At 43.4% G+C, this 24,508-nt stretch overlaps 1 protein-coding gene across 10 annotated transcripts in view; it reads right to left on the bottom strand.

Annotated features, from left to right (window-relative positions):
* LOC125764462 (ras guanine nucleotide exchange factor P-like) overlaps nt 1-24,508 on the bottom strand; it is a 227,678-nt gene that overhangs the window by 195,821 nt on the left and 7,349 nt on the right. For 3 of the 10 annotated variants that reach the window (XM_049428748.1, XM_049428749.1, XM_049428750.1), the window contains exon 2: nt 5,577-6,573. In XM_049428748.1, coding sequence (XP_049284705.1) covers nt 5,577-6,155 — 579 coding nt within the window. In that variant the 5' untranslated portion in view covers nt 6,156-6,573. Of the gene's footprint in view, nt 1-5,576; nt 6,899-7,354; nt 7,748-11,055; nt 12,886-24,508 lie in introns of those variants that run through there. The other 7 variants (XM_049428745.1, XM_049428744.1, XM_049428747.1 and 4 more) reach the window with 5 other exon arrangements.

Here is a 24,508-nt window from a genome sequence, read left to right as displayed (position 1 = left end):
GAAAATGATCATCATCGATCACGAGCAGTGAAGAAATATCACACGGAGTAGTAAAATAATAGCAGTTATAAAGAAACATGACAACGATTCAAATGATTTCATGTTCATCTCCTTTCCCAGTTCAGTTCATTTTCGTTTCGTTCGTTCCAACAGTGAACTTTCTTCCTTCGTTCCATCTCTTTTGCTTGCCCGTTTGACTTGTGCAAAGCGGAAGCCCAAAAAACAACTCGATCGTCGCCAACGCCGGTGTTGCGGTCGGTGTACGGTTCGCTGCACAAAGCCTGAACGTACCCTTTTCCCCCCCGGCTTGCCACGGGGGTGGTCGTGCCGCCTCACTAGTCATGCTTTGGTAATTTGTAATAGTTTTCATTGCTAATTTCCAATCCATTGCCAGCGGGGCAATATCAAACCGGGCGAACGGGGTTGGGGGTATAGAGCGAACAGAAAAGAGAGACTAACAAAATAACTCCGTGACGACAACAAAGCGAATCCCGCGTGTCGTACCGTAAACCTCAAAGTATCAAACACAACAGTCACAATAACTGCTGCAATCGACAACTCACCAGCTGGCCATGGGAGGGGGGGGGGGGGGGGGGGTTAGGCTCAAAAGCAGACGACCGGATCACAAATCCCGTCAGCCCGTCCGTACAAAACATCTTGCAACGATCTCGAAGCAAAAAGCTGTGAGTCATGCGCAATCGATCAGATTTGCATCGTCGTGTTGTCCTGCTTCACTCCACTACGAGCTCACCTAATTACAGGACATACCACCGGTACCGGTTTTGAGCATGGCAGCGGCCATTAAACACGCCACTACGTATAAATAAACCGTTTTGCCCTATTAAAGAACTCGTGAGCTGTACAGACACGGATTGCTTGGGCTGCGTGGGAGCCAGGTCTCAATACAAGCGTTCATAAAACACTACAATTGCAATGGTGATGTCTCCTGAGCTTTTCCAGCTAAGCGGAAGAAGGAAGTCGGACAAACAAATCCTATCCTACAGCCACCAACGATGTGTGAGCTCTGAAATGTTGTCGAGCAATCGGGTGATATCTTGCAAACTTGAGACATTTCCCTTACTTCCGTACGCAGGAAGTATTTTGCCTGAAAGCACTCTCGTGAATGCTTGATATCAAAGGTGTATAGTAGTTCGCCAAGCGGCTAGAAAGACGGTTTGCCCCTCGTTTGCCTTCCATCGAACATACCCACATGGTGGCAAATAAATTACACACTTGAGAAATGGAATGAACTTAGAAGATTTATGTACCTTCACTTGGTGAAGTTGGGTAAGTTCCACGGCTCCATGCCGTAGACCTCGATTTCCAACGCACCACGGTGACACTCGTGGTTGGAATCGCCGTACATTACCATCAAACTGGCGCAGTGTTTGTGAACGTAATTGATTAGAAAAGTTTACCTCCCCCGCTGGATGAAAACCATTTCCGAGTTGGGACCAGGTCGCAGAAAGAATCCAGAAGCGCGTCGGTACGGATAGTACCAACTCGTCCCAGACAAGTATATTTCAGCAAAGATTCCGCGGAAACCGAAACATCCGGGAGTTTGAACAACCCAGACGGTGTCCCCCATGTGCGGGAAACACTCAAACGGCAGACAGTAGCTGTAAGCTTGAACACACGGTTACCGGTGTAGTCAAACAACAAACTCCGTCTGTTTACGCTTCAGCTCTCGGCAAATCCAACAATGTGTCAGGCATCCGTCAGACAGAGCGTTATCTTATGCGCAAAAAAACAAGGGGAACGGTTAGGGCTGAAACAACTCACCAGTTTCTTTAACCGATTGCGTTAATACAAGCCCCTCGTTTTTTTTGTCTTTTGCTGCCCATAGCCAATACCACAAAACATGAGATACAAGAGTGTCCAGCGCACATGGGGGCAATGTGATATCGAGAGAAAGTTCCGGACATGATTACGAGAAACTTGGCGCAGAACACAGTGAATGACAACGGATAGTGGTAACTTTAGCCGGCTTAGGCCACAGATAAAAGTACAAGCCAGTGAAGGTAGTTATAAGAGAGTACTTTCAAAGTTTTCCGATTTCTTTGGCCCCTGTCAAAGTCATGAGGCAATGGGAGGAAAATGAAATCTCACGTGAATCAAATCCCAACTTAGAACGATATGAATATAAATAACCAGATGATGATGATGATGATAATGGTGATGACGCAAAAAAGAAGCCCCAACAACGCTCTGAAATCATCTTGTCAGATGTTCCAAGAATTCTCTGACCATCTCCCACACATACCCGCTTGCTTCAGATAAGATAATGATGTCAATATTTTGCCAATTTGGCTCTCCATCCGGAACCAGCACGGATTGCACGATTGCTTGCAATTTAGCTCAACTGCATGGCGAAAAATGGCCACCATCGTTATGTTTTGCTGTCGGTGTCTTCCTTTAGATATCACCACGAGTCCCAATACGGAACGAACGTTCTGGCACACATTGCCGTCAAATGTGAGGAACATCCAAATCCTGGGTGATGGTCTATTTTTAACTTCCCGGCCGGTAACGTCAACATTCAACCGAACTGACCTCCTATTCCCCAACGACGCAGCTATCCAAACTAATCAACCAACAAGTCAATCGCCGTCATACTCGTGGTGTGCCCGTACTGCCTGTAAATGATTGCCAAGACAGATTGCCGCCAACACTCTATTCTTCCATCCCTGTACCACATTGGTCAGCGGACCAATAACCCGAGGGGAGTGTTGGTCAAGCTACATAAAGGAAAGATGCAACCGAACACTGAACTGCATAATACATATCTCATGCTTCTGCAGTTCTCAATGCACGCGGAGAAAGGAACTCTTCATGCCAATCCACTACATTCGACCACAAAGGCTATACCCTGGCTATTCCGTCCACTGACCTGGTTTCCGTTCCAAACCCCCAAATGCGCACTTCGCTGTGGAGCGAAATGGCCAACTGACGTGCACACTCAGCTTCAAGTGCACGTCCACAAGATCTCCCCCGCTGTACATTTGCGTCCCAGGTTCCCTTTGCCTTCAGCAATGGTGGAGGTGGATGTACAATTCCGGGACATTTGCCTTGTTGCCCGGTGCCAACAGCGTTGCACGGCAGGCGGTCGATGTATGCCAGCTGTTGGCACTTCTTCCTTTGCAGACACACATCATCCACGTCGCGAGTCACACGATGCGTGGACGGTTGGTACATGTTTGTAACTTCAAAGTAAGGCATCGCGGAAACTGACCATTGAAGTACAGCTCGCCTCCCTCGGTATAAGCGCATCCGCTCGACTTCACCAATACAAATTCTGATTCGAACGTGCATTCGGGCTGACAGACAGATTTGGATTGACTCGAGCGCAATGGAACCAGTGCACCGAGGTTTGCATTTACACCATGCCACGGCATGCGGCATGGTCCTTCTGTTTGAGTTCCGCAAACGGTCAACATCACTATGGTGATGGACCACATGATACTGAAATGAGAGATACACATGTGCAATGGGCAAGATAGAACAAAAAAAAGGTAAATACGATGAATCCACGTACAAAAAGCTTTTCCAAATATGCTCGTTGCATTTTCTCGTCCGGTGCTAAAAAGTGCAACTTCGAGCTGCGAGCTCAGGCTTACGAGTACGAACGAACTCGAAACGGTGCAGTTTCGAATGTTTTCCATGAAAAGCTGGTAGTAAAGTTAGTCACCAGATGGCAACAGAAACCTCTCTCCACTCCAAACGGAACGGTGTTCCCCTCCGGCGGGAGAACCGGTGTTCCACGGCTCAATGCAAACAGCACTGCAGTGCTATTCGGCGATGCATCGCTAAAGATGCGACGTGCGAAACAAACCGAAAAACGGTCTCAATAAGCGCACTAGTCAACTGTAACTCGCCCCGAAGCACAAAAGGATAAACAATTCTACAAAATCGTACGCGTACCGCGGTGCGCTTGCTAGTTTGTAGCCTGGATGCAGTTTTGCACGGCTCAAGGAAAAATGATGCATACCACCGTTCAAGGCACATTGCGCCCGTTCAGCGCATTACAAACGATCCATCGTCTGGTTGACAGGTTGAATGTGTTTTACACCTTTTTCTTGCTTTGTAAATGAAAACTCTCCACCTATTGCCTAGCATCATCGAACACTTTTCTGCAATACGAACTTTTCCTATCGTTTGCTTCCCGGTATAGCATTCGGAAATGGAGAAAAATGGGAGGGAAACATTACGACGAAAAAAAACATCTTTCTAAACCCGCATCTACCAAGCGCCAAAATGTTTCTTGTCACCATTCGGTGCTCATGTAACGACGGCGAAACGTTTGTATTGAGCACCCAGCAGTAAATTTGATTTTTTTTTGTTACACTCACGTGCTTTTTTCTGGTAGTATAACATGGTTTAACAAGCGTTTCAACGCTTAGTGACCAACTTTCATCAATCACTGTTCACCAACCATACGTGTGTGTATGAAAATGCAGCAAGTTCACATCCGTTTGCTCGAACTAAAATCGTCATGCAAAGGTGCCGCAGTACGACATGGATTGCAGACTTTACTTCACGTTCGCCCTCCGGAACTAATGCTAACAGCGAACCTACAACACATTTCGGGTGGCAAAAGGTGTCAAAAATGTGATAATGTCAAGCAGTGTGCCAAGGAAGTGCCAGGGTACTTCCTGTGCATGACTTTATCCTATTCAAAAGTTAGTTACTAGCATTTTCCAGTAGGATGATGATGTTGTCTATCGTCCTTTATGCGATTGACCAAGGCTACTGGTTTCCATTTCCATAATTTCTCTAAATTCTCCAAGTAAAGAGCTACAAATACAGTTTGCTACACAAACTCAAACTGCAGTATTTATAGAATCCTGAGTAATTTTGAAGAATAACTCGGCTCTGCTAAAAATGTTTAACTCGTATGAACTCGTTTCACTGTCAGCAAAAGTATAGTATTCATTTTGCAGTATTCTCGAGACTTAACAGACTTACTTAGAATTTATTGAGACGAGTTGGTCTATGAAGGATCTATGAGGATTACGCAAACATTCAAGAAACGTGGACTGAAACATACCAAATACAGACTGGTCAAAACTTATACGGTGATTGTAGCACGAATTAATCCCTGAATTCCTCCAAGACTTCTGGACAACACATTAGGTTAAGGAGGTCTGACATCGTGTAACTCAAGGGCTTCCAAACTTTTTAGATGGCGGGCTGCATTGAGTGGAATAGCCACAACTGAGGGCCAATCTAGGGATCTCTCGGGAGGGCCGTAGTTTGGGAACCCCTGGTGTAACTAATCATTGGAGTGCCAGTAGAAGTATCTTTATCGAGTGATATAATCGCTGGGACTCTCCAGTGGAGGCATTCATTGCCACCAGATTTGAGCAACCGTCATACAAATGCACTCCAAACCTTATCGGTCTAGTGACCAAATGTTGTACAAATGCCAGCAAGAGCTCGGAGAAAATTTGTGCAATAGCCTTAAGCCTTGCCGAAGAATTTCGAAAGAAACATAATGATTAATAACGCGCTTGGGACATGTGGTCCCCGAGAACAATTAAACATAATTTAAGTGCATGGAAAGCAACGAAACTAACCTTAATTGAAAGACACGTCCATATCCGCTTCGGAAGATCAGGATACATGTTGCCGGCACTGAATACATCATCATCCTCGTAGTCTTCATCTTCGTCTCCATGTCCACTACTGCTGCTCCTGCTGCTGCTGCTGCTGCTAATGTGATTCCCGTCAGCAGCGCCACCATTCGCTGTAACGACCACCGGAAGGGCACTTGCTTCACCGTCCTTTCCACGCACATCCTTTTGCGATGCATCAACACCATTACCATCGTCACTGCCACCGCCACCACCATCACCATCGCCACCACCACCACCGTCCGCTTCCATGTCAACGGGCGATGAAGCGATGGCATCTGTCTGATTGCCAACGCTACCAACGTCGTCCTCTGTGCAGACTATTTCCACATTACACTCCACGATCGGGAGCTGCTGCTGTTCCATCAGCTCGTGATCATGGTCGACGATCTGCTCCTGTTGCTGATGCTGACCATTGGGTGGATCGCGAAAATTGACCGTCGCCTCGGGAAGATCACAGTCCCGAACCGTTGTCAGGCACAGTCGGCACAGGGTGTAAAACTTTGCCGGTACATTCGACATATTTGTGAAGGCGGGTACTTTTAGAGTGGGGGGTGGGTGTGGGTGTGTGTGTGGGGAGGTATGGAAAAAGGGAAACGCTGTGTGCCAGGGGAGAGAGTGGCAAGATTGAACTGTGATTGAATATTTTCACCCCCTTTCCGTCGTAACCTTTTCTTTTGCCCGGTGAGCTGCTTTCGACTCTGCTCTTTTTTGCTGCTTCGGACACTACTATTCGCGGGCCCCGCTCGGGCTAATGGTTGTGTTGCTGGTGCTGGGTTTGGAGCCGTTTTCGGTACCGGCTGCGGACGCTAACCATTGAGCCTGCGGACACATGCGGGGATCCACACACTATCCCCTTTGCAGGATTACTTCAGTGATCACTAGTTTCACGCTCCTTCCACGTTTACCTCTCACTAGCACCTAGCGCTTTATTTGTTAGCTTTACACGTAAAGACACGAAACATGTAAACTTGGCTTTTACTTTACGGAAACAAACGCTTAACACAATCACACGCCACACCAACGAGATAAAATCGACCACCAGACGAAAACTAAATCACACGCACACGAACTGCTTGGACACACACACACACAACACACACACATAACACGAACAGAAAGAATGGACATTCGCACACTTAAGCACACTTGGTTCACTCTGTTTTGTGACGCATTTGCACACGTGTACGTGTTGTATCGTTTGAAAAATTCTAGTTTTGGTGAGTGAAAGATGTGTCTGTGTGTGAGAATTCGAGTATGTTTTACTGTAAAGGAAAACAATAAAATTGTGTAAGGACGATCAATCAAAATTAAGCATTCAAAACAAAACCGGGCAAAGGGAAAAGCGTTATTGATGTTATATGATGTAAATGGGATGAAAGTGTTGTAAGTTGGGTCAGTGTCAGTGATGACAAAACGCGAACAAAACGGGGGAAGATACAATCGTGGCCCATATAAACACCATCAAATGACTTGTACTCGCACGATACCCGTAGAGAAAACCCTTTTATCGGATAATGAAACGCGCAATGAACAATTCACCCGCAAGGGTTTGGTGATCAATCTTGCCAACGCGGATCAATCTTGCCAGTGGGGGGGTAATCATTTTTAGCACACTTTTGCACATCTTCTTTACATCAGCTCACACTTAGCAAACGCCTCACAGCAGACAACAAACAACCACTCGCAGACACACACAAAACTTTCGCTATCCTGCTTACTTTGTCACCACATCCTGCGAAAGGATATCATTCTTCAGGCACTTGACTCCGTTCGGTACGTACACAATGCGTGCGCGTGGATGTTTGTGTGTTTATGTGGTGTAAAAGTGAAGTGACTATACAATCGACACGGATTTAATTAAATTTGCTACAACATCTCGTAAAATGGAACATTAAGGCTCGCTCAAAGTGAGTGTTGTTTAATTGCAAAACCGGCGACCAATTCTCCGGGGCCTGCGGGAGTATGCAGCCTCCGGACAGTGGAACAGCTGCCAGGCACAGCGTTGTTGGGAACGATGGTTTTGTTGCTCTGTTTTTGTCGTCTGGCAGAGGGTGTTTATCAAAATTTAATACGCGATTTGTCCGATTGGGCTCGCCACGCTGGTGTAAGATCTGCCAAAAAGGAAGGAAAAGAAATGGGAGAGAGAAAAAAAAACATTAGTTCATCTGCTGAATGTACTCCGGAGTGAAAATGGGATTTAATTGAAATTTGTTTATGTTTCTTTTACAATTATTTTTCTACAAAAAAAATTACAAAAGAACATAAATTTTAATTACATTTAATTTTTCTTCCGTTACCAACAAAATTCTGTCAAAAAATAATGATAAAACTTTTAAAATATTTTAAGCTGCAAATTGAGTACAAATTTTACGACACAATTTCAACAACAATACGTTCATTCTTGCAAAAATCTTTCCACTTACAACCAGAAATCCAAAATAGGTAAATAAAAAAAAAATTATCCTCTAAAGCTCATGCGTGTTTACAAAATACAGCATTGCTACGAATGTTTTAGGCAAACAAAAAAAAAAACCACCCCCCACATACCAGAAGAATGGCATAAATTTTAATTCATAACACCGTACATTCTCCTACGGAGGGTTTTGCTCCATAGGGTATGCGCCTCGCACACACTTGCGGCCCAGCAATCGTGTACACATTCCGTGACAATATAGCTGTAGGTGTCCGTGAGTACGTGCGTTTATTTTATTGTTATTACATTTTCACGTTCGCTTCATTGTGCTCTCACCCTTATCCTAACCATTACCAACACCATCACCGAGCGCAACACATACACACACAGGCATAGAATGTCGAAATAATCGGCTCGAAAGCATTTAAAAATCCAATCCATGACTTGCCGTCTCATGGTACATTTAGATGTGGTGTTCTTTCGTTTTCCTTTCAAGCTTCTTTTGCATTCCTTCTTTTCTTGTCGCTTTTGTACCAATATATCTACCACCTCCATAGTTCGTTCGTTCCTCTTGCGGTGGTTAAAATGTGTGTGTGTGTGTTTTTTCCTCCCCCAAAAACATTAACCCCCAAACTTATTCGACGTTAGCTGCAGGCTTTAACCGATGTACTATCGCCTGTGTGAGGCACACGGTGCTTATCCTCACGTTGAATCGTTCTCCCCCTTCTGTAACCACCCCTACCCCCAAAAACCTCCTCCCACCCCCGGAAAACAGAACCCTTTTCCCTAGTGTGGTGTGGAGAGAACCACGTCCTCTGTCAGGTGGGGGCACAATATTACCACAAAACATTTTAGCTCCACGCTCCAGCGGAAGGAACGTACCCGTGTGCCTCATAAAGGACGCGGAAACGACGACAACAAACTGAAGAACGGAGCATACACCAAAAAAAAAGTAAAACATCCCGAAAAAACAACCTTCTGTCTGCTTTTGTTGCGGAACAGTTGGCATCCGTCGCGATTATGGATCTTGTGTTATTCTTTTTTTTTATTATCTCTCTCTCTCTCTCTCTCTCTCTCTCTCTCTCCCTCTCTCACGGCCGCACGACTTTTCTTATTCCCATGCCACCCGATAATAAAGAAAACCAACTCCTTAACAGATGACGTTCATTCCGTGCCCAACAACCAGTGGCAGCCTATTTGGGGGAGAAAAAAAAACAACAAATAACAAGAAAACTTCTACCAAACTCCAACGTCAAGTGAACACACCACGGCAGCATACAACCAGCAACATAAGAGCAAAGAAGAAAAAAAACAAAACAGCAAAATATGTTTCGATACAATGTCATTCATTAATTCTTCCGCTAACCACCGGCTCAGGAAGGCGATTCTAATCGGGGAAGGAAACCATCAATATGACTTCTGATTCAGTGTTATAATTTGTTGAAGCGCACCGTCACGCTAGAATAAAGTGTCAAGAATTCGTATTTACTTAATGCCGGATAAAAACTCGCTGGAAGTTCTTACCACTAACAGCAAAGTTCCTGTTTGATAAGCCAGTTTAGGTCATTCCCGAGGTACATTAGCAATGCGGATCTCGGATATTCGCGTATCTCGATTATATCTCGTTTATACTTGAGAGTTATAAGGTAGAATAATGAAAAAAAATTTGGATGTAATGAAGAGCCATACTATCCACCTTTTTTTTTAATTTGTAAAATAAATTTACTAAGTCGTCCAAAATTTAAATTCGCGAATATCTCGAGGACTCTGTATGTTCAGAATATGTTCGCTTCATACAAAAGGCTAACAAATAAGGGAATTACTGCAGTTGGTATAGAGTTGTCTACTAAAGACAGACCCAACCTGCAAGGTTCGACTATACGTTAATCCATAGCATAACCATACATCATGTAAAATTTCCACAACATTTCCTCGAGACTTTGTTTTCAAAACTAACACAAGCACATACAAACAAATTATCGTCCTTGAAAATTTGAGAACCATCAAAATGGAGAATAGAGTAGAAGAGAGACAACATAAAAAAGAAACCCATTCTCTTATCATCTGATCACACCGAGGCACAACCGGCACAACAGCAGCATCGCCACATTAAGGCATAGGGTGGACCCTTTTGGATTTTACTATTCCAGGTAGGATCAAGAACAGCAACAACAACGAAAAGCAAAAAAAAACAGTCGAGAACGAAGGTGAACTAATTCCCCCGTTTAATGCTCGGCTTTGAAATACTTTGACATGGCGTGCCTTTGGGTTTGGAGTTGTCTCTTCTGCTGCCGTACCAGGTCGATTCGTTAGACTCCTTTTTTCTCCTTCTTCTTCTTCTTCTTCTTCTTCTTTTTTTTTCTTCTTCTTCTTCTTTTCATTATCATCCTTTCCTTCCTTCATCTTCTGCAGCGTCGTTCGCATTTGTTTTGCCAGCGAGGATTTCGAATTCCAATTCACCGTGAACGCTTGTTATCGTTCGCAACCACTACAGGGAACGGCAAGGACCCACACCAACATAGCGGGCATGCAAAGCTGGATGAATACAATACCATTGTATTATCGTTTGCTATAAATAGATATATTCAATAGTTGATATATCAGACTACAATAGAACAATGTGTAAGCGTACTTCCAACACGTGTATAAACGTGGATTCATTAATAGTTACTACACGTCGTTTTGTATCAAGATGCAACGGCTTTTATCACATGTCACACACACACATGTGATAATTACTATCATCATAGCTCGATTGTAATTAAATGTAATCAACATTCGATTGATTGTAGAATGTTGTTGGAAATTAAGCATACGCAAGCACAACCATTAACACTCGCTTACAGAGATCGTTTACTTACAAAATACACTGCATCCACACAAACATCCACGCCTTACACAATATCAACGAACAGCAAAGATCAAACAGTTCACTTATCATACCCTATCATAGCTTGTTGAATAAAATCTGTTATTCGTGCTGCATTCGAAAACATTAACACACACCTTGCTACTAAGAGTACAACCACACAACACAAACAACAGATACACCACACTGATAACAGATGGGGCTGTGAAGGGATTGCGCGCTCAACACAACAATAAAACAATAGACAAAACCAAAGCTCTGGTGGACACACTGATCCGCACCAAACCGGGGGGAAAAATAAAACACTCGAACACTCGGACCCGGACCGACGGAAAAAAGGTAAAACACAACACCAACACTACCGGACGACCGGTTTCGAGAAACTAACAGTGCATGCCGCGCGCCATTCGATATCAGAGGGTGGCTTTATGTTGTCTTCCCTTACCACGGTCGATGAAAATGCGTGTGAGCACGAACGGATCGCACAACTACTATCACTCACCCTCCCTCTCTCTCTCTCTCTCTCTGTGTGTATGTGTTGCGTTGATATATAAAGCAGGAAACCTCCCTGATATCTCGCGCAATGTCTCGCGTGAAGTAGAATCTCGCTTCACTAACACACACACACACTCAAGCATTTTAGATACGCAAAAGGTACACGGCGTGATATCATAAACCCGAAAAAGGAACGTGGTTGAGAAGATCTAAAAGCAAACAGAAAGCGAAAAGGTAGAGAGCGAGAAAACGAGAGAAATATGCTGTTTTGCGTGAGAGCGAGATTGGGAGAGATCGTTTCATCTCCGTTCTGCCCAGTGAGATCAACGCTTAAGCTTAGCGCACATGGCCAAAGCACACAACAAACACCTCGAACGTACGGAGCCCGTCGTCATCATCCATCATCCGTCATCTCGTTCGTCATCGGTACAGCGTTCGTCCACTTCTTCAGCATCAGAGCAGCATCAAACATTTACTTCTCATCTCGTCTCATTCGGGATGCTGCAGTTACCGCTCTAAAAATATCCCTACGTACGATCGTTATCGGGCGCAGCAGCAGCACACGCACTACTGCAACCCACAATTGATACGAACGAGTCCTTCTTCCTCACCTTTAAACGTACACATCCGTACCAGATTGCCTCTCGCTTTCGTACACCATTAGCACCATTGGTGAAGGTACGGGATAGCACCGCAGAACTCACTCGCATTGGGAGTAAAATTTTGCTGCTTAAGGGCAGTAAAAATAAACTAAAAACCCACCACCATTACTGGTGGTGTTGCATACACATGTGGCACATTGGACTTGTACTGTTTACAAAACAACACAACGAAACAAAAAAAAACGAGAATTTTCATCCCCACGTACCCGCGTACACCATTACGCGATACACGATCGGCAGACATTGACCAAGTTTAAATGCATTCGTATCACGCTTAACTGCATTCGTTCGCTGTAAAATGCACTCAGCAAGATGCAGCCGTATCGAACTGCTACTTAACCTCATAAAACCGCGGCCACCACTAACCCACACACAAACAAAAAAAAACACGTAACATCGTTAAAGAGCTAGCAAGCTGGGGCCAAAAACAGAAGATATCAATTGATAAAACAAGAGCAACCATCGTACAGAATCGAAATCAAACGTACAGTACGTGCGCTGCAATACACCAATACATGGCTAAGGCATGCACTTCTGCACCATCACCCTTGGTCTGGCTCTGGTCGCTGTACACCCACTCACACGCCTACGCATCAGCCAGAATCACTCACAGCCAGAGAAAGAGACATGCAACGGTACGAAGAATAAGGCTAATAATAACAACAGCAGCGACCGAGAGACGTACCGGGGGAAGCTGGCCGGAATGGGCAATGGTAGCTACTACTCCTCTGCTGCAGTCGATGGTCGATGCAGCAACCGTTCGATGCAGTAAAGCGCAGCACACCGAAGAAGGAAATGGGAGAAAGAAAGAGAAGTTGAACGAAATGAATCTTTTTGTCTCTTTTCAAAGCATGAGTTGAACCTTTCCGTTGGTGTGGAGTTCTGTATTTACTTCTTTCATATTCAACTTTATATTTTTACTTTTCTTTAGTAAACTCATATACCTTTTACTATCATTTGTTACTTGTTTTATGTTTATTTTGTAAGTTATACATAAAATATAACAACGTTATGACGTTTTTATAAAGTTGTTTGTTTTTTTACAAAAGTTTTGTTTCAAATACATGAATATAAGTCAAAAACAATAAAACAAACAAAAAGATAACAAACAAAATCATTATCTCTTCTTTATCGAAGAATGGAACAACAAAAAATATGTAGACGATTGCTACTTATCAAAGACACACACGGACCATTAAATGTGTCATGTAAAGGCCATGTTGAAAGCTGCAAAAATGGAATAGTAAATGAAAACACAGTGCTGCTTCTGGCCCAAAGAAGCCATCCATGAACCTCCGATGAGCGATAGGCAAAGAAGGGTCATCAGACCAGTGCTAGAATACCATCACAGCACAGCGTCCTTCCCTTAAGACATATGGTCTTGGTGCAGTACGCCAAAGTGAACAAAAAACCTTAACGACTGAACCCAGATGCACAACGCTCCACCAACCGAACCCAGCCGAAAAAGCAACGCAAAACGTGGTGCGCCTTTCAACGTCACTTCCCATTAAACTGTCGCCGTTTGTAGCTGCTGCAGCAGCAGACTGACCTTAAAGGCATTCGGCGTGTCGGTGTGTGAAGGGTGAGAAAACGCTCAAGGTTGCGCACAGATTTATACGCTTTGATAAGATCAAACGATGAGTTATATGTCATGTTGATAAATGGAGGTCGACAGATTAAACTGTGGTGATTGTGACCAGAAGTAAAACTGTACCATATGAATGGCAAGTATATCAATAACGTACATCCGAGGAAGATTTGTTTTCCTACCTTTCGATGTAATGAATTTTCTTATCAGTGATTGTGGAAAGAAACTTTTTTGCAGTTTATAATGGATAATTTAGTACTAATATAAGAATATGCAACAAGGAATCCAAGAATATTGAGAAATAGAAAAGAATGAAGCAATCTTTTTGGAAAATGGTTGTTGGTTAATGCACCTTATCCACCTTAGTGACAGAATACGTAACTCACGAAGGATCCGATCAGAACTCACATAATATATTCAAATGCACCAAAGGAGGTCGTTGTAATTCTAAATCAATAAATGGAATCACAGCCCAGGAGATGCTCAAATCCACCGTCTCTTCACAGCACGGTGTGACATTTCACAACTTACCCGGGAAACCTTCCATTGTGGGGACACCCATGTTCAACTCCAAAACAACAAAATTAATATGGAAAAAAACACACATACTCCTAACACAAAATCCCGTACAATCCCGTCTCGTTCGGGGTCAGTATGGATGGAGCGTTTTACGCCGAACAGAACCCGTCTGGCCAAATACGTTCGGGACAGGTAAGTGACTTGTGCTCGGAGACCTTCGGACGTCTTTTGCAATCATGCCATTCCTTCCTACCATATCCTGTACTTTTCGTGTATCTGTGTGTGTGTGTGTCGTGTACCATTCAGGGGCAGTATCGCCTCCTACACACTATCGAAAACGGCACCTTCGAGACTTGACCCGGGTCCACATTTTCTTCTGTTTAGCATCCGACGTATCCCGTACATGGGAAGCGACATCAACAGACTACAAGAAGTGAGAAGTTTATCAGTACCGAAGTTAAAAACATTGGTACAAAACTTCATGTTAATACAGTAAACTGTCTGAGACTTGGAAGAGAGAAAAAGGGGCACTGTTTGAAAGCAAAGACCCTGGAACACTAATGAATGTGATTTGGATGAATCCACCAAAGAGCTTTGGTTTCAATTCGGTACAACTCTGTCTAACAAGACGCTAAGACATTCCAGTTGAAGTTAATGCATGCGCTCTGCATCTCTTGGTACAGAATCCCCAGCATGTCCAGAACTCCCCGATAATTGAACAAAAGAAATCAAGAATACTCTATTCTTCCAGCGGATAACTCGACTTCAAGAATTCCTTCCCCTCTGTTTCAATACTAAAAGTGAGCAGAAAGGACGACACAAAGGAAATCGACACAACTTGGCAAAAAAAAAAACAAGAAACATACAAGGAACACGGCTCTCCTCCCTTTGACATCTGCTTTCCAAAATTTTCTTAACCTTCAGTCAACGGTAACATCGGAAGAAGGGAAAACATCTTCAGCACACCAATACTACTATTATGCCCTCTCGTTTGCCTATGCTTCTTCGTCGATGTTCCTTCATCTTCAATCCCTCCGGAGCACCGAAGTACCGTAATGTTGTTGAACGATTTTCGTTCATTCCTCCAGTTCCTATTGCCGTTTTTGCGAAAAGGTCCTGACAGTTCCTGCCACAACCACAAATAGCGCAGATCTTCGTTCTCGTTTGCTCAGACCCGGAAACCGTACACAAATTTTCTTACACCAAGGCTAGATTCAATAGTACGACCACAACCACACGGCAAGCAAGCACGGCCTATCGCAATAGAAACAGAACCTTCCACAGCAGAAGCCACTAAAACAGTCAGGCATTGGGTTTAATCCCCGGATACCTTCCCGCTCGGTACCATTTGTCTTACCGGCGCAAGAGCTCAGAAGGTGCACAGGTATAATATTTACCGCTCCGAGCCTTACCAGTACTGGTGGCACAACAACGATGGATTGGATAAAGTGCTGGAGGGATGAAATAATGTAGAGTAAAATAATCTACCAGCACTAACAGCAGCAGCAGCTTCTTCCATTCCATACAACATACGTGGTCAACCTTCTTTGGTTTCGTTCAGAAATCGTATTTACTTTCCTGTCCGGTTCTCATTGTTCTGCTGGATGTGTTGTTTGGGGTGCGCCTGACAAACGCCGTTTATTGATATTGCTATCGGAACGAATTGAAACCATTCACCGCAAGCCCCTTAAACAAGACATCCCAAAAACCGAACACTGGGTGCCACATGCACACGAGGTAAATGGATCTTTATTGGATCTTCCCTATGGCAGCAGAGAAGGACGGGCAGTATAAATCAGGTTAAACAAAGAAATATGAGGCATATATTTTTTGGTTTTCATTCGCAATAGAAACGGTAAATCATTTCATGCACTGTCTCTGTAAAAAAGTGTCTAGCAAAGGATACGCGGTATAAACAAAATTGATAATCGTTGGTAAAATAATTATCTGAATAACTCTTATATTATTGAGGTTGTAATGAGTATCAATTAAATCTGGAAATATCCATTACAGAGGACGTAAATTTTAATGAAGAAAAACATTATGTTTCTCTGTAGCAAAGCAAAACCAAGAAATGTTGAATGTTGACCCAATTGACTAAGAATCATCTTAAGTAGTAAGAACTCCAAGAAGAGTTCGAGAAAAACTAATTTTTGGAAGCAGACATCTCGTTTGCTTCACCATACATGGATAGTAGTTTTTGGGGCAGCTTCAATGTTTAGTGTCTAGGTATAGACTCTTAGAATTCCTAGAGACCTAGAAAACTGGACACTAGTGTCTAGATGTTAGGTCTAATATTACAAAAGTCGTGGATTCAGATCTCTAATGGGATCTAATTTTGAATGTGGTAAAAAAGAGTTTTGAGGTACTTGAGCCGAGAAATAAGCATTGTTCATCAGTCTTTTACAAATTCTTGCTCATTGGCTATTTCCTCAAATTTGACTTCTTCAAAAAAAAAACTGGAATACCTACTACATCGGAGGAGTATTTTCCAATCAAGTATCACGAGATTACTTAAACGACGGTGAGGGATTGAACAATATCCAACACGTTTTATGTGCCGATACTTTACATTATCTCTTTTAAAGCAGCACTTTGTGCAAACGGTCCGTCGATGTGCGTTGTTTTTCAAGTATCAATTTCCGAACAAAACCCTTTAAAACGCCCAAGTCCCATCCGATAGTACCCGTAACACACAGCAGTAGTGTTGGCCATAACCTCGGGAGACACATTGCATCGTTTTGTTAGTTTCAACAAACCAAATCTTCTTAGTCGCCAAAAAACAACAATATCCCACCATTAACGTCAACTTCAGCCCTTTTTCATCCCACATTGCAAAAAAAATCGACCTCCCACATACACACACAGCACAGACACTTACACCATTAAAACAAATGGACTCTTAGTGGTGCTCGGTGAATACCCTAGTCACTCGTTTTTTCACTTTTAAACCAAACCGATATACCGAAACCCATTTTGGGGCCCGAAATACTAAGGAGCGGACGGTGAAAAACATTAGCTATCTTTTGTCCAAAATCAACATAGCAAAATGCGAACAAAACACACCCGGAGAGTGCAATCATTCAAGACAGCACACAGCACCGATCCACCCCCATTCGGTCGTCCCAGTGAAATGCTGGCAAAATCGAAGGACGGGTTTCGCCCCAGTGGGGCCAACACATGGGGCCGCTTCGCAACCATTGCCTTTTGCACAGAAACACACCGCACTGGAGGTTAATTTTAAATAGGATGTCGACTAACCGTACTTTCCGTAGGCAGGTTTCGTATAGTCCGTGTCGGGTGACAGAGCTCATTAAATTTTCACGATAAATACGGCACTTTACTTGCCGCACGGATGCGTACAAGAAAAGCATCCGGAAGTGTGTGTGTGTTTGTGCCCGTTGCAGCCGATTTCGGTTCTTCAGTTAAAGTTACGCTTCTCTGTTCTTGGTTGTGCAAGCATACATCCTTTTTTTCCCCTTACAAGAAGGTTCTTTTGAGCGTGTAGTTTGGTATCTCTTCCCAATTTGACGACCACAAAATCGACGTAAATTTCGTTCCGTTCGAAAGTGCCGCAGTCGATGTGTGTCCCCAATAGTTCGGTTTCTAAGCTACGCAAAAAGGCATGCGAGACGGGTAAGTGCACAAAAATAAATGGGAGACTGTTTCATCCAAAAGATGGAGCACAATTTTATTATCAAACCGTCCTATACGTAAGGTTCGGTACGATCGTACGAAGTTTCCTTTTTTTTTACACCCGTCCACAATATCAGGATCTGCTAGTGCATGACCTTAGAGCGCACCTCATCGACTTCGGAGAGAGATAGTGGTGCAAGAAAGTGTCCAAAAGCGCCTTTTTGGTACATTCAAGTAGACACACGTACACGTCGACTACGAACCGTAAGGGCACACTTACATCTTGTAACCATCTTCTTTTGTCCCTTCCACTGCTTCACCCCCCCCCCCCTCCCCCCCCCCCCCCCGCTCCTTATCCCTTGCATTCTTCCGCTTTCTAAAAGCCCCAAACGACCGAACATAGAAGTAACAAGGTTTATCGTTTTACCCAACGTCTAATGGTGGGGACATCAAGGGGGAAGGGAAAAACGGTTGGCAAACGTTGAAACTCGAGGCACAGTTTTTACGATATCATTCCGAACGCTCGCCACACTCACACACATACACGGGGCTACACTACAAAAAGCACGGAAAATGTGAAGCCGTGCAAAGATTGCAAAGAAAAGTGCCGGGAAAATCCGAAAAACGCAACCAAAATATAAATACAAAAAAAAACAACAAAACGATTCACACATTTTACTTCTATAGCAGCAAACCCAATGTACGGGTTTACAGCTGATTTCTTTGCCTTTCTGGAAGCATTTAGATGTCGGTTGCAGCTGACTCCGAAGCCGAACCGTCGGCAGCGAAGCGAACGGTTGAGCGGAGCGAAAAACGGGTTTTCTTTGCCTAGCGCCCGATATGAATTGGGAGAAAGAGCATATTTAAACGATGGAAAAGGAAAAAAGAATTAAAAGAAAAAACCGGGAAGAAAAAAGTTTTCCCTGACGTCTCACTTGCCACCACGGGAGCACCGATGGTGGATGATCCTTCGGCTTAATCTCAATGCAAAACGTGCAAAACGCAAAGTTTTGCACCGCTCGTGCCCTTTGTAACAATCACAGCTATGTAGCCATTCGCTTTTCACACAAATTATTCAAAAGATTTAAAAAAAAAAATGAAAAAAAAATTAGCAAAGCTGTTAGAGGGAGTAAATGTTAAAAATAAAACACAAACAAAAGAAAAGGAGTTTTCAGATTAATGCTCCAAATTAAACCAATTTCATGTAATCTCGAGTTTTTTTTGTACATAATACTGTTGAAGATAGTCATGTTTGTTAACATATTATACTCGAGAAGAATCATATTTTAATTACTTAAATTCTTTAGGAGATGGAGAAAATTGTTGAAATAATGAACATTAATCCAGACAGCAACAAAAACTAAAAGCAAACCAAATCTAAAGCAGCAAACGTCTAAAACATGCAACCAGACAAGACAAGTGGAGTAAAAACATAAAAATAGTTTATGATGCATAATAATGCATCATCTGTCCCCGTTGATGAAAATTGCTTCTCTATCGTTCACCAGGCAAAATGCCAATGAATCACTATGCGAGAGCGCACACATTGCACGATACAGGGCGTGGATCATATTAAAAATTGTCTCTGCATGTAACACACAAAAACAAAATAAAAAACCAAAAAAAAAAAAAGAACGATTCTTCTTCATTCGCCTCGTACTGTTTGTTATAAAAACTTTGTGTGATAAAAACGGAACGCACTCGCAAGTAAGCCCAGTGACTTAAAATAGCTTTCATAAACATCTCGCGCATCTCGGCTGAGTGCTCGCGGTTCTGCTGGTTCCCCCCGGTGAGTTGTGCTGAGGAACGGAAGCGGACCAAAAAGGTTATCCCACCGTGGCTGAGTCACATGCGATGCTGCAGAAACCATGACAGCACCAGCAAACGCATGATATCAGAAAGTGTTTTTTTTTTTCTTTATTCCACCCAGCCCCGATCGTCGGTCGCTGTTCGCCTCACCAGGGCTTGCGCTGTTGGTCTAACTTATCACACCGACGCCGTGCGCGGTCTAACAGTGAGCAAACTCGACAGCTGCTCAGCAATGGTTTAGGGGTTTCGGGATTAGGAAAGTTCCATACCATATATACGTCATCGGTTATTAGATGTTAAATGTACGCAACTATCGCGAACACGACCAGATCTGAACGACGCGGCCCGGCATATGAGCGTGTGCGTGAGCGTTGCGTTGATCGCCGATACGGCAGCGATCTTCCGCGAGCTCTCATATGAGAAATGTGTGATTTATCTCTGCCATCAACGCGCACCGTCAGCACACACAGCAGAAGTGGGGGATATGATGATCGTATGTGTTGTTGTTTTTTCATCCCCCAACAACCCCCCGAGAGGGGGAGCCTCGTACTCCCTTTTACATACCCTCTTCCCCTTCTAGTTCACCCCCACCCCCTCGGGTACTACCCCTTCCACCTCTCACTCGTCCATGGTTTATGGAGGCAACAAAAAGCGAGTAAATCGTGCGCTTAAAAGCTTGCCCGATTCGTTCACCTTTATCTCTTTCTACTCTCCAGCGCGCGCGACGTACTTTAAATGTTTGCCCCGATCCATACGTCGATCGTCGTGTCTCGTCAGCTACCAACTTCTGCCCCAAACAACCAGAGGGATAAAGGGAAGGGAGGAAGAGAAACAGAGATAGAGAGAGAGAGAGAACGACGACGGGAAAAGTTCGACGTTCGAGTGACGGATTATGCCGCCGTTCTTTCCATCCGCAATGTAACAATCCCTTCCCCACGATGCTTTTTTTCGTTTTTTTATTTTTCTACAACTGACAGAGGGTGCTACAGCACGGGGGGGTTTTTTTTGTGGGGGGGGGGGCGGGAAGAGACAGCAGGGAAGGGTAAACTAAGGGTGCTCGAATCGAACGTTCACCTACGTTTCATTTGAATCGATCGTAACGAGAATAGCCGCACCGTGAGTTCGGATTGTGATTACATCGGTGTTGTGACGTCGATGATGCTTGTGTCTTTCACAAAACCGTTGGTGTATGCGTGCACTAGTGGGATTTTGATCGATTTTTGTACGTTGTTTTCTTTACAAACAGAAAAACCAACGGCATAAGTCACACGGATACGAATAGTTTTGATAAAAAAAGGGAAGGAGCACATCTCCAAGTTTGATAAATTTGTGCAATTAAAAAAATCGAAACAAAAAGAAAGAGAGAGAGAGAGAGAAAATTCTTTATCACTGAAGTAATCCGACTACAAAAATGACTTAAAGTAGCCCAACATATTGCATTGTTGTGCCATAGCAAATGAACGAAATTCAATAAAATTCAGAACAACCCTGAGATGGTTTTTAATAATTAAAACTAAAAACTTTAAACAATTTTTTTTTCGCTGTAGCTTCCAAATTGAAGATCAGATGTTTAAAAAAAAAAAGATTAGAAAATATGTTTATAATTCATACATTTTCATGTTTCGAAAAAAAAATTTACGCGACTCTTCGACACTCAACCAATGTGCAGGAAATACGCCATACGGTAGAATGAACATTCAAACTTTAGTTCGACGGTGGCAAATACTCCCAAGTCTTGCTTGGTGTTTGGTTTCAATGTGCGCACATACACACAGCCAATCGTAAAAATCAAATCCCTTAAGCCAACAACTCCGGCAATAATAACAACAACAGTATCATCAGAATATAGCAACAACAACAACACCGCGTTGATATCGAGTGGCGGCTTTGTGTTCACTTTTTTTTTGTTTATCTCCACCACAACATTCGTTTAATCATCCCCCTTCCCAACCCCTCATGTTGGGGTAAATGTTTCCCTTCTCCGGCCCATCTCTGGACCAGTCCGGATCAGAATGCTTGTTCACCACATGGTTGTGTGAGTGTGTGTGTGACTGAGTGCGTTTTGAGTTTAAATAAAATTTAACACAACAACGGCAAAGGGGCGAAAAGAAAAAAAAAAAGGCCACCAACAATCTCTCTTTCCTTAACCACCGCACAGTTCACGGCATCAATTCATTCCAGTCACGATCGTACGCCACAACCATTTCTGGCCGGGGCGCAACTAAAGCGCATGATCACAAACTCCATTGTATCACCCCGAACGTCGGCCGATCCGTTTGTCCGTGTGATCCGGACTGCTGCTCTTTCAGCTGGAAACGGGGCGAGAACGAATCACTAGCCTTCCCACCCCAAAAAAACAAAACGCCAGAAAACCATTGAAACTCATGCACTCAACTTCGCGACAAAACAAAGAGCACGATCGAGTCGGCGACTCCTTGGTGAGGTTTTTTTTTTGTTAGTTCCTTCTCTCCAGCCGTGAACCACGCCGTGCACACACAACCACGGGCCCGAATGCGTCTGTAAGCCCTTCTGATTAAATGGCCGGTTTTGGATCCCGCATGGATGGAAATAGGACATACATTTATCCCCCATTTGGCAAGTGTGCGGGTGGTGTACGTACGTTGCTGTTGGTGTTTGTGATTCTGGTGTGTGGTAGAATTATTTTTGGAACAACTCCAACACGACCTCCTCACGGCACGATGGGGTAAAATGGTTGAAAAATGAAAACAAATTCACCAAAAGTAGAACAAACCGTGCCGTGCGTCGGTGTGTGCGTTAGATCAAGCCGAATAGACATTTGATTATGCTCTGTGTACCTTTCTCAAGAAAAGTCTTGAACCCTGGGGGATGTAAAATGTTTGCTTAAGACCATCGGACATTTAATTCTGGTAGTAAAAGTTAAAGCTATCATCTCCAATTCTTGAGAAATTACATGACAACTAAAATTAAAGGTATGCTACAGAGCATTGGGAACTCCCAGTGAGTCATCGCCAGTACCTTCATGAATCACTAATGATGCAATCGTTGTAGAATTGACATGAAGACACTCTCAACAACGAGAATTATTTCCTCAGTTTTTTTATAAATTGTCACCTTTTTTTTTGCTCTTTCATTTACACTTCATTTTCAAAATTTGCATCTGCTAACTGCTGCAATAAATGCAACACACAAAACGCTTAATTATTTTATATCTGTTTTTGAACTCTTCTTCTTGGAAGGGAAAAAAACCAAACCTCTCGCCCACATTTCAAACTGCAACGCAACAATTTATTCATTTGCGTTGGTTCAAAATGGCACATGAATGCTGTGAGGAAGAAAAACACACCACCAAGGGGCCAGACAGGAGTCACACAAAAAAAGAACTCAATGCGACCAAACTTTAGCTAACAAACAATACAATACTTGTGCTACAATGCACTACCCCTACGTACTTGTCTGTTTTTCTCCCCCTTAGTATGTGTGTGTGTGTAGTACGTGCGTGTGATCCAGTTGTATGTACGCCCTTTGATCGTGTCCCGTGAAGCGTGCTGTTCACTCGCTAGGAACGAGCGACAGGAACAAATAAAACATAAAAACGACGACGCAACTTCTCAGACAACTTGCAAACAAAACGGTTGGACGTTGATGACCCCACGAGACACGGGCAGTGGTGTCTCACCGTTTGCTGCTGCCCGTTACACGCATCGGGACAAGATACTAGAATTCAAAGATTGAAAGAGGAAGGAAGCCAAAAATCGAAACAAACCATCAAAGTACAAGTGTGTACATAGAGCTGTGGGTATAGCGAAACTTTGGGAAGTTCATGAACTTCCGGCAACTCCACAAGGATAATAAAAAAACCGCCTTCATTCTAGAACACTCCTCAGAAAGAAGCATCGCTTAAGGGGACACAAATTAAATACAATTTCGTCCTTACCAATTTCAATCACCTGCGATCGACAAATAACTGTCACCATATTTGCTCCAAATGTTCCATATCAAGACGGCAAACGTTACCAGAGTTGACTGCAAACGGAAAAGCACGCAATGCGGAAGACATCACCGTGAAAATCACTAAATTGGATCGTATTTGATCCACTCAACTAATGGGCCCACCTTTTCACGGCAAATTCCTTGGGAAGGTCTTTGGGATATACAACTTTAAAGTCACCAATCAATCGTTTTGCTGGATGAATGAAGGTGTCCCTAAGATAACGAAGCAATCCAATTCATTATAGAACATTGGGCCCGGTGGTTTAGTGATGGCCTTTGCCCAACAAAATAGACATTAAATCCCCAAACCGGGTTCAGGAGTTAACTTTCGAGTTGCTGATAAATAAACCTTCTGAGAATGAAGAGGATAAACCAAATAGAGATTAAGCTTTAAACAAGCCGAATAATAAACTGAAACTAGAGTGCAAAATTCTTCCTCAAACAAACAGGACATCATATAAGTTAGAAAATCTTCCCTTTCCGTTGGCCACTCAGTTATTATACCCTGTTTCATATCAGCAAAAAACTAGAACAACTAGTTGGGGGGTTTTTTTTATCTCCAATTTATTTTTGGATCAGCTTCAACTCATGACTGCGACATCATCTTGCAGATCCTGGTGCTGTCTACTCAGGACCGCACACAACACACAGCACCAACATTTTCGTTCATCTGAATAATTTGTTTTAATTCTTCGTTCGACACCTCCAAGGTATGCAGCTGGCAGGTCTGCCCCTGCCAGAACTCGTCCAAAGCAGTGATAGTGTGCCGTCTCATCATGATGATGTTCCTGTCGGTCTCTCCTATATCTCTTGCACACTGTATACGTGTGGTACGGCTTTTGGGGGCCGTAAACAGGCGAACGAGATATTCGGAAAGTCGTTCGGCAAAAACTTTTCCTAATCACAACC

This window comes from Anopheles funestus, chromosome 2RL (genome assembly GCF_943734845.2).
Source record: "Anopheles funestus chromosome 2RL, idAnoFuneDA-416_04, whole genome shotgun sequence".
Taxonomy (NCBI): domain Eukaryota; kingdom Metazoa; phylum Arthropoda; class Insecta; order Diptera; family Culicidae; genus Anopheles; species Anopheles funestus.
Note: the sequence above shows the minus strand (reverse complement) of the source record. Positions and strands in the feature narration are given on the sequence as shown.